The sequence below is a fragment of the Malania oleifera genome, chromosome 8 (genome assembly GCF_029873635.1).
Source record: "Malania oleifera isolate guangnan ecotype guangnan chromosome 8, ASM2987363v1, whole genome shotgun sequence".
Classification (NCBI taxonomy): Eukaryota; Viridiplantae; Streptophyta; class Magnoliopsida; order Santalales; family Ximeniaceae; genus Malania; species Malania oleifera.
Window position 1 is genome coordinate 6747815 of NC_080424.1, and position 11558 is coordinate 6759372.

At 32.6% G+C, this 11558-nt stretch overlaps 1 protein-coding gene across 5 annotated transcripts in view; it reads right to left on the reverse strand.

Annotated features, from left to right (window-relative positions):
- The window catches only part of LOC131161666 (PHD finger protein EHD3), a 31268-nt gene extending 21311 nt beyond the window's left edge, over window positions 1-9957 (reverse strand). For 2 of the 5 annotated variants that reach the window (XM_058117590.1, XM_058117589.1), the window contains exons 1-3: window positions 9439-9933; window positions 4079-4318; window positions 3640-3927 (exon numbers count right to left, since the gene is read on the reverse strand). In XM_058117590.1, coding sequence (XP_057973573.1) covers window positions 3640-3927; window positions 4079-4318; window positions 9439-9678 — 768 coding nt within the window. In that variant the 5' untranslated portion in view covers window positions 9679-9933. Of the gene's footprint in view, window positions 1-3639; window positions 3973-4078; window positions 4319-9438 lie in introns of all 5 variants that reach the window. The other 3 variants (XM_058117588.1, XM_058117586.1, XM_058117587.1) reach the window with 3 other exon arrangements.
- Between the last annotated feature and the right edge of the window lie 1601 nt (window positions 9958-11558).

Sequence of the window (11558 nt, forward strand, 5' to 3'; positions counted from 1 at the left end):
AGGCGCAAAATGAAATCTCTTAATTTATCTTATTTTTTATAAAATACTATTATAAGGTCAATTGAAATTATATGAAAAATTGAACTTACAACTACATTTTACTTAACCATTCATGTTATCTTTATAAATTTATAAATTTCATTTATATCAACCGATTATATTTAATACGCATATTATGTTACAAATGTGTTTAATACACATAATATTACAATTATTGCAACTCATACAAAACATACAGGTATTTAATTTGTTATACATTAGTTCTAAAACATATTCTAAAGTTTCATAAAAGAATTCCATGCTTCACTACTAATTTACATTTTTTCCAGATTGAAATCAAAATTGACATCCAAATTTTCTTACTCTTGGAGCTTCGAAATTTTAGTAGAAATTGAAATTTAAGACCTCGCCCTCAACCAATATAAAATATACTTCGCACTATCAACCATATCGTCAGTATAACAATTATGCCTTTTATGGGCAAAATAAATAATTAATTCAAGCATTAAAAAGGAAAAAAGAAAAGCACCAGAAAAAGGCATGGCACAAAAAATAGATTTGATGAGGATTTCTGAGCGCAAATACATACCAAGGATACAATAAATCATATACATTTTAACAAAGCACCAATACATGACAGAACTTTCAAAAGTTTCTAAAAACTGGCCATGTCCAGTGTGCAGGAATCAATCAGCAGAATGGGACTGTCTGTGAAGCCAGATTGAATCCAGTGGTTGGTAGGTACCATTTCCTTCCCACCACCAAACTTGGATGTCATTCCTAAAAATTTGCATTGAGAAACCAATGTGGGAATACTTACCCAAGAGCGAAGAATAGGTATATATGCCTCAAAATGGCAATATCGGCCACCTATTCTTATGTTAATGTTACAATAACAAAAAATAATATCTTATATATCTTGATTCTTATTCCTTACCAGTTTAACAGCAATTATGAATAAGTACTAACACTACTTTTCTCTTATGATACTTCTAAGAAAAAAATGTTGCTTTGTAATTTATGAAAGTAATTAATGGTCCAGGCACTTAATACTTATCAAAAACCTCAAAATTGAAGACTTCCTTAGAAACTGAGAGTGTTTACTTTTAAGTGGCTACTCAGAAACCTCTTTTGAGTGAAGAACGATATATAGACACAGATGATGGTTCGTCTTAGAAGATTTTCGGAAATAGCATGAAGGGAGTTTTTTCTCAAAAAAAAATTGAATCAAGAGGGTAATACCTCCATTCCTCCATGCCTAGTCCTCCATTCCACCTTTCGCAAAGTTTCATATGACTTGTCTCCCACCTCTTGCCATGGGATTTCCTAGCCCCCTCCCCACTCTCTCAAATCATAACTTCATGGTAAAATCTAAATTCCAGTAGCGCTCTAGGAGTCAGTTGCTCAGTCTCTAACACCAAGATACATTTTGGAATCCTTCACACAACCCAATGGAAAAACAAACAAGAAAACTGGAAAATGGAACACCCACATCAACTCCCCTCTTCCTAAAAAACTAATTTCTAATTGCTGCATGAAATTGTGATGCAAAGTTGAAAATAATTGGTATCAGCCGCTTCTAAAGAGGAAAAATGATAAATGTCTTGATTCTAAACCAGAATGAAAATCTTTGTCAGATAAGAGCAACCTGATTGAGGACCAAAAAACAGCCTACAATAAAATGAGCATAAGGTGTCCTCAAGGACAGAGAGAGAACCAACAAAATTACAGTAAAGCTTTCTTCTAATCCCTTTGAAGGTTGGGCAGTGATAAAACTCAAAAAAAATCCAAACAAAATGGCTCAAAAGAAACCAAAAACACTATCTTGTAACAAACAAAGAGAAGATAGCTGAAATCTTGGTCTTAAGTTTCCACAAAATTGTCAAAATTTCTGGTTTCTGTCACCCTCGAAATTGAAATGGCAATCAATTTCTGTTTTACATAATTTCCATCGAAATTTCAACGAATCATCCAAAATTTATCAACATCTCAAAATTTTAGCAAAACTTGTTGAAATTTTAACTATAGAATGAAATTTCCTCGGAATTCCAATGAGAAATTGAGGAGCCAAGGGAAATTCTTCTCTTAATTTATTTTATTTTTTTATTGAAACAAAAAGATTATTACAAGGGGCTTTTGAAATTATACGAAAAAATAAACTTAAAACAACATTTTATCTAACCGTTCATGTCTAAATTATCATTATTTGCATAATAAATAATATTTACATGATTTATGAATTTCATTTGTATTAACTGAATATTTTTAATGCACATTATCATACAAATATGTTTGATGCACATATTGAATTACAACTTGTTCACCTCATACACAATATAGATGTATTTAAATTTTAATATATTAGTCCTAAAACTTATAGTATACGTCTATTAACCATTTCGAAAGTTTCACAAAAGAATTCTGTGCTTTACCACCGATTTCCATTATTTTTTTCAAATCAAATTTTTTCTCGAAATTTCCATACTTTTGGAGCTTCAAAATTTGAATCGGAATCAAAATTTAAGACCTTCACTGAATCATTGTGCAGTAGTTTTTGAAATCATTGAATTCTTCCAATCACATGATTTCATTTTTGTTCTTTATACAACATCCTTCTCTCAAGAAATCCCATTAACAAGCTAAATTTTAAAAAATAAAATAATTTATCAGAACACAAAGCTGCAACAGCAAAAGACGAAACCCAAATGTCTTTATCTATTTATTTAATGTTAGGCTTGGCCTATTAATTTGATGTGTGCAAGAGCAAATATGGAACCAATTTTTCCCTATAAATAATTGTATTAGTCTGTCAGATTCAAGTTTCTTTGTTAACCTGTGATGAAAACTTTTAACAAATTTTTACCGCAACACGTTCTTTTTAAATTAACTAGGTGCAAAGTTTTGTACAGCTCTTTTTTTTTTCTTTTCAAAGTTGAGTAGTAGGAATCGGTTATTTATAGTTTTAGGAGTACCAAATACAACTTATCATACAATATTTAAGATCAGCACTTATTTTTAACACAAACCAAATAGTACTTCTCTCTTTCATTATTTATAATCAGCTGCAATTATTATCACTACCTATAAAGTTCAAAAAATTTTCAAATTAAGTACTTCTGATTAAGTAGTATCAAACAATGATTAAATTATCCCAAAACATTAATGAGAGTGAATCACTACAATTCTCCACGATTTGCCATGACTAGATTAGGATTCGCAATCCCACTCATTTTCCTTCTAAGTTCCAAACAAGGAAATTGATAATTGATCGCTTCTTTTTTTGATATAAGATGATAGATCACATTTACAATGATGCTAACAAACATATTAAGGAAGATCACTACACCCCATATAGTTCTTTATAGAAGGAAAACAAGCAGGGGAGAAATGATAAAAAAACATAAACAAGATAAAATCTGTTAAATCTTTAACTTAAAATAGCTAACATCCATACAACAAGAGGCTCAGAAAAAGGTATTGAAAACCAGCACAAGAAATGAAGCAATTTAGACATGCATATTGCAAATGCAACAACATCTCTCATCTCATAATTTAATGTACATTTTTTTATCGACTATCACTACATTTCATGTACAAATGGTCTTGTCTGAATAGAATAAACAATAATTGAAAAATTACCTGTTGAATATCAGAAGAGAAAAGCATAGGTGAGTCTTCATAAGCTCCCTCTTTTATCCTCGAATTTATGAGACGGAAGTCAAAAAAACTATCAACCTTTATTCCCTGGAAATTTTCAACCAGTAGCTTACACAGCGAAGAAAACTGCTCAGACTCAATGACACTAAAGAGAGCACGCTCACAGCGCTCTGTGAAACTTCGACAATTTGCTTCATCTAAAGTTCCATTAGACGTAACGCCAGCATGCCCCCCGGCTGCATTCAGAGAACCATCAGGCATCGACTTCATCTGTGAAAACCATCTATTCTTATCCTCATGACAATGAACAGTATCCTGAAAGTCAAATAATTGGAGCAAAATAAACAGAAAGAATGGAAGGAAGGAAAGACCAACAGGCAACTATTATCATCCAGAACAGCATACTGATAGCAGCTCTTACTTTGACTTTAGTTGCAAAATTAGCTTCAGGGGGGCATACAATTGCATTTTGAATGCATCCCAGTATACCACCTTCACTCTCCCTTAATGATTTGTACATTTGTTCCAGTACAGCATCACGCATATGCCTACCTAGGCATGGATCTGGATCATTCATAATAACATTGCACCTGTTTTTAGAAAGATTGACTTGCTCATAAGAATTATCCTTTACATTTCTGCCACCCACATCCCTTACAGTCTGCACAAAATAAAACATAGCCTCATAAAGAGAAGGCTCACAAGCACAACATTTTGTCAAAATTAAGGTTATGAAGGAACATCTTTGATCAATAATTTCAGATAGACAAACACCAGTTTCCTTTTTAAGGTAAGCTTTTATGCATCTAAAATATTGTCAAATAGGCATAGTTAGACAGAATTTTAGTTCGTGCATACTTCTGACAATTAAGATAAACTGGAAAAGGATTGAAGGTTTGATATGATAAGATCACATAAAACAGTTAACTAAACTCATCTAGACATCATACAATGGCCATAAAATCCAACTAAGACCACTTTCAAAACAATATAATCAGTCACTTATAAAAAAAAATGTTCCTGAAACTGAAGATTGATTATACTCCATCCCAGACATTGAGATATAATGTTAATGGAGCAAAGGAAAAGATAACACTGAATTCTTGGATCATTCAGCTGATACTTTGACATTAAAATTAATTCTATACAAAATGTATGAAAGAAAGAGGGATAGCCAATATTCAAATGTGCAAACACAAATCAAGAGTTCAAAATTTACATTCTGAATTAATTGTTCTTTCAATCAACACAGGACCCCTCCTCCCTCCTACAGGGTGGATCCATCCTATCATCAAACTATGATCCACACTTTACATTTAAGTTATACTAATATAGCATAGTTCCAGCTAGATTGTATCACCTAGATGAATCCCACTTTGTCCACTGGTTCTGTTGGGGTCTACACATTGTTCAACTGAGGCACAGGATATCAAATAAAAACACATTAAATAAATCCACAATCACATATTTGTCAATATGAGGAAGAGAATATAATATGTTGAAAAATGGATCCTCAATTATGTAGAGTCCTAATATCTAATTAATCTGATAACCAGTCGAATAGGAAAGCATGAGTCATCTAAAGGTTGGGAAACAATTACAAGATAATGTATATCTCTTATGAAAAATACAAAAAACAAAAACAAAAAAGTAACACCCAGATGCATGAGTCCCCAAGAGGGTATGACAAGTGCAATCTTGCCCCGGTGCTGGAAGAGAACATAATTGTTAGAATCATATGTTCACAATTCGAATTGATTTATCCCCAAAGCTACTCAAATCATGTAGGAGAATCAAGAATCTATCCGAATCAAACCCAAATTGATTGATCCGAATGCAAATCAATATCAAATCCATACAAATTGATTAGAGATTTCATCACATCACAAAAAGAAACCATTTAAATGCTTTTTCTTCACAAGGGTATTTGTTTCCATCCCAGGACTGTTTTGTCTTCAAAGAGAAAAGAAGACCACAAGCTTTTTCAGTTTTTTATCGTTTTGTCTTAAGCGTCTTTATTTTTTTTTTGTACTTCTTCGTTCTTACAGAAAGCATATAATTACATACACACAAATATTTTTATCAAATTTTAGTCATTTTGACTCTAAAATGTTTTTAAAATAACACTATATTTGATAAAATCTTTCATTTTTCAATGCATTTAATTTGCACATATATACATGCATTTGGAATTCATTTTAGATACTGAAACTTACAGAACTTGATTCAATTTTAATTCTAGATTCTCAACATCGGGATTTCGATTCATAGCTCGAATTCCGGTTTGACAACCATGGGAGAGATTAGTGTTGAATCAAGGCACGCCAAAAAATACGACTACCTAACATAAAATGTTATCATGTAGAGAACGGGCTTAAAAATGTAAGAAGTAGGCATGTTTTGAGAAATTAATTAATTAATTTTTATTTTTGGACATGGCTGAGACACTTCCCAACACCGCAAGGACCTCCAGCACACTTCTTGCATTGAACCACTGCAATTTGTTGTGCCCTTTAATTGTATTAACAAAACCCCCAAAATAATTGAGGAGAAGTCGGACACTAGGAGTTAAGAGGTTCTTTGACATTGGAGCGGCTAGAATTTTTAGAGGCCTAGCGCCACTGTTCCAGCCTTACAGAACACCGCAGGATCTCTCAGACCCCAGAATCCGCCCTCTCTCTAAAGCCATCGCCAGTTCGCCACTCTGTTAATATGTTTTATGTTTTTTGAAATAATTTCTTGATGACCCATGCCTATTGCCCACCATCAGCCATGCACTTGAGTTGTTTTACTGTTGTTGGACCAATGTTCCATAATATATGATTATATAAGTGTATTTGTAAAGTGTAATTGATAATTTTACATGAATAGTGGTTATATTCCATTTTAAATTAAAACTACCACAATATTTGTCACGCAAAAGGAAAAATATGCCTAAATATATAATTTTTTTTTTATTTTAACTAATTAACATATCACTACCATGTAGTATCCTCATTTTTTCGAAATTTTCATACTCATGTCAATATCATATTGTATCTATATCTCGTGTCAATATCGATGCTTCCTCATGTAAGAAAGGTTCAAGCTTCCTTTGGGTTACCTATAAGATCCATTTAAAACATCAATAGATTACAAAATGTCAACCAACCTGAACCCCCCAATTCCCAATGTAAACGAGCAAGATAAAAGAACTCCATTTCACAGCATCATTGTCATATGTTGTTTAGCAATTTTTCCAACCAGTACACAGCAAACTGCATGAAAACATAATGTGTCACATTATGAACTGCTAGAAGGGATCTGAAGCAGAGATTTGGCATTTAATGCCCAATTCGTTTCATGAATCCACATGATGTTTAGAATTTACATGTAGACTGCACCAATAAAAGAAATCAAACACGATTTCTAAGTTCATTCCATATTCGATATTTGAGACACGCATCATTACATTGCAACAAAGGCAAAATGAAAGCACTAAACATGGCAATGAAGATGAGCTTCTCAAATACCACACTTCGACCCTACCAAATGAGTTTGATAGCAGCATTAGTTCATATAATACCAATCCACCTTCGAAACAAACTTCAATATTTTCAAAAATGAAATCAGTCTTCCCCATACTTGACCTGTACTGCCCCCTTCTAGGATGGGACCTAGAGATTTTTAAATGAAAGAAGCAAGTTGAGGGGGGAAATACTATCAACCCAATTGGGGCATTGGGGGCCTTGGGGCAAGGTAAGTTCAAGACAGCCCACACTATTATCCCTTTAACTCAACTCAAAAGACATTTAACCCACATTATATAAGAGGGAAATGTAATATCATACAGCTTAAATAGGAGAGGGCAATGAAACTTTTTGAAAGCTTATATTGTGTTTTATAAACAAAAATAAGGTTAGCTAGATAACACGAACACCAGTTCAATAATTGTGCCAAATGCATCCTTTTCTCCAACACCTGTCAAACCTCCCCAATGCCCCGTATCCCCCACCTGTTATTTGAGGTTATTAAAATTGGAAGTCTACAAGAATCTTTAGGACAGTAAGCGGGATTAGATCAAGGATCATGGGATTCTACTAACTGTATAAACAAATATGATGCATTTGTACGTTGTTTTTCATAGATTTCTATTATATAAACCTACAAAACTGACTAATAAGTGTTGAAGACTCAATCCCAAGTAACCCCATGGTAGAGCCATCATATGACCCCAAAAAAATGACATATTCGAACTGTAGCACTACTAATCCTAAGTCTTATGAAACTGTCATATAATGAACATGAAATAAATACACACAATTTTTTTAGTTTGCAACGTTCATCGTATCGTGCTCTCCAAAGAACAACTCTTCTCAAAATTTCAAAAGGTGCTGAGTTGAAATCCCATTCTAACTAAATATTCTTATGGTTCCGGACGATCCAGTAACAGAAGAACCAGGAAGGGAAAGCTTTCCCCTTAGATGAGATACTTGAAACAAATAATTGTTCCAACAGAACCTTCTCTTCTACCATAGATTGGTATTTCTAGATTATTATATGATGATTTCTAAACTTCCCATATATATGAATAGAAACATAGACTAGAAACTACATCTCTTATAATTCCAAACCTAATTTTTTCAAAAAAAAAAAAACGTGTCCAATACTTTTGTATTTCCGAACCAAAGTTCTAGCACAAGAAAGTCGAAGTATATACTTTAGTCGATACAAACCAAACCGCTTCCTAAGCAGTCCATTTACCAAGCCTCCTAGACATGTAATTTAGTAAAGATTCAAAATCCTACCAATCCCGTTGATCTTACTATTATCCAACCAATTTGTGATTCTATGTAGGATCAAGATTGTTTTGGTAAGATAGCCCTTTAATCTGTTTGTCATAGGGTAATAATAGTTCTGCAACTTATTCTAACTTTCAATGAAAATAACGGGTATGTAAATGCAACACACCCTAAACTATCTCAAATCAAGAGAGAAAAGAGAACTATAAGTGCTGTAGCTAAGTATATTTAAATTGTCAAGAGAGGTATTTACTACTTTACCTGTTTGCTCCTAGGAGTTTAAAAGTTGTGGTTGTAAGCACTTGATTTTGGAGAAGTTCACTCGCCATAATTTTTATCTAAAACATAATGGACCCAAAATCCTTCCCTTTACAAAACAGAATAGACAAGTGATTTTAAATTGATCAACAGAATGGGCTAGCACAGAGGTGGCTATTGAGAAGGCATTCCTTAACAAGGAAAGGGAAGACGAACAAAAACCTGCCATAGGCTTAGGACAAACTACGCTCAGGACATTTCCCAAAGACAGGGAGGTAAGATTGAGAATTGCCAGGCCCAAACCAGCTCCAGCGTCATCTCAATTCTTTTGTAGCAAAATAGATGTAATCAAAAGGGTTTGTTTTTGCCACCAAAAAAAATCCTGAAAAACAATGTTTAGCTCCTTCCCTAATTTTAAACAAGAAATGAATTTCACCTAACAAACCTAATGAATTAACAAAAACAAAAAACTCTTGCTGAGCTTTCTTCACAAATAAAAGAAAGAACTACCAAGAATCAGGGAGTTTTCAATGTAGTCACAAGACATTCATCACATTTGCAAGCATTTGAAAGTTATAGTCTCTATATCCAGAAGTACAAAACCAACAACAATTATAAAATAAAGGAACATTTGGGATAAATATAGCTAAAGCCCGTTTTACCAATTGACTAGCAGGAATACGAAAAGAATAATTTTGTGCGCGTGTGTGCGTGAAAGAGACAGAAAGAGTAAAAAACAAACCAAATCTACTAAGTGACTTGCCGCTTCTGCAGAACTCCTTCCATCTTCCACAGATTTGTCCTCCGAATTCACCTTTGCTAGCTTCCGCCTCTTGTACGTCCTAAGACCCTCGCTCGTCCACGGGCCCAAACTCCCACTACCATTGCCATCTCCCACTTCTAACACAAACCCATTCGTTACCTCGCTCTTCGGAACCAGCCCTGCACCATAGCCGTTGCTAGTGCTTTCTTCACCCACCATCTCTCCACTTCACACCCAAGGGGGGAAAAAAACACCCTAATTTTCGAGCCTCCCAGCACGAAACTAGGGTTTCGCAGCGCAGCCCCCACAAATGAACAAGAAGAGAGCAAGAAAGGAGCAAGAAGCGTGGTGAATCAAAGGGGAAGAGCGAACCTGCAAGAAGCGTATATGTTGGAACCCTAGAATCAAAAGGGGGATTTGCAGAGGGAGCCGTCTAAGTTCTAACCTTCAGATTTTGAATTTTGAAAATGAAAAGAGTTGCTCTGCTTTTGCTATTTTACTGGTCAATGGTTTAGTGAAAGTGATCGGGCAGTCCGTAACCGGCTGGGCGGCTGCCGGTTCCTGGGCACCGACAGATGGCGGTTCCTCCTTGTTTTTAAGCGAACAAGTGCAAGTCGCATGCAAACTTTACCACCCTTTGTGATTTCAATATTAATGATAATTATTAATGATAATTATAATAAAATAATTTTAAAAAATAATAATAAATAAATATTATTTTAGAAAAGCTTAAGTGTGTCTTTTAAAATATAAGAATATTTTAAAAATATGCACGAATAATTATAGATCTTTTTAAAACTTTTTATGAATAATTATGGGAATATTTTTAGCAATGTTAAAATTAGATCAACAAAGGGAAATCTCTATTTTAATAATAAAAATTTAGTTCAAAAAAATTTTGATAATTTATTCTTTTATATTATTAATTTTTATCTTAATTTTGCCTACTTTTTTTCTAAAGAACAATAACTAAATTGTATACTTTTCAGTTATTTTGATATTCTCTTATTAATTTTTATGAATAATTCTTTCATTATACATAATTTTTAAGTTAAATTAAAATAAAGTATTAATTTTTATGAATAATTCTTTCATTATACATAATTTTTAAGTTAAATTAAAATAAAGTATGCATGTGAGTTTAAAATATATTTTAAAAAGTATCTATAAATTTTCTTATAATTTTGAAAAATAACAAAAAAATCATCTAAAAATAGTTTTACTATTTTTTGGGGGCGAATCTAGTAATAATATTCTTGTATCACTAAATATGAATTTTGAAATATACAATGAAAATAATTTTAATTTTAAAATATATGATAATAAAAAAAACAATTATAATTTATATTCTATCATACTATTTAAATTATATTATGTTTTCCGTTTATTTATTACAACCATGTTTTTTAATTGTTACTTGATTCAAGGGCAAAAATGAAACGTTTGTTCAGACAAGTTTTCAATTTGATTAGTTTATAAATCTTAATCCAACGAATTACTAATTTTTAGTTGTGATTTTTTTTTTTTTATGTTTTAATTTTCATAATTTTTGTCAATAATCCCAAAAGGACCATAAAGTTTCAAATATAACAGAAGACGCAAATTTAAGTATTGGAGAGGTGGAAATGGAATATGGGATAAGAAATGGACTATTTTATTTTGTATAGTTCAAACCCAATGCAAATTCGTAATGAATTAAAAATATCAATTATGTAAATATAATGGTTTTTTTTTTCTAAAAGGCTAGTCTAACATAGTAGAGAAATCAACTTTATTGATAGATTTTAAGAAATAAATTTTGGGTTGAATTTAGGGTTAAAGACAACGAATGGCCACTAAACTCCTCACTTAATTCTAATTTGATTACTGTACTTCAATTCCAGCAATTAAAGTCATCCAACTTTTAGAATTGGTTTAATGCCATTTAGAATTCAACATCGTTAAAGAAAGTGGATGGAACGATGATGTGCTGGCATCTCAACTAACCTCCTAGAATGCCTACTCATTGGTCAACTTTGACAAATTTTGAAATTCATTTTATTAACACCCAAAACATGGGAGACAACTCTTATTTTACTCCACCACAGCTTCATTTTCTC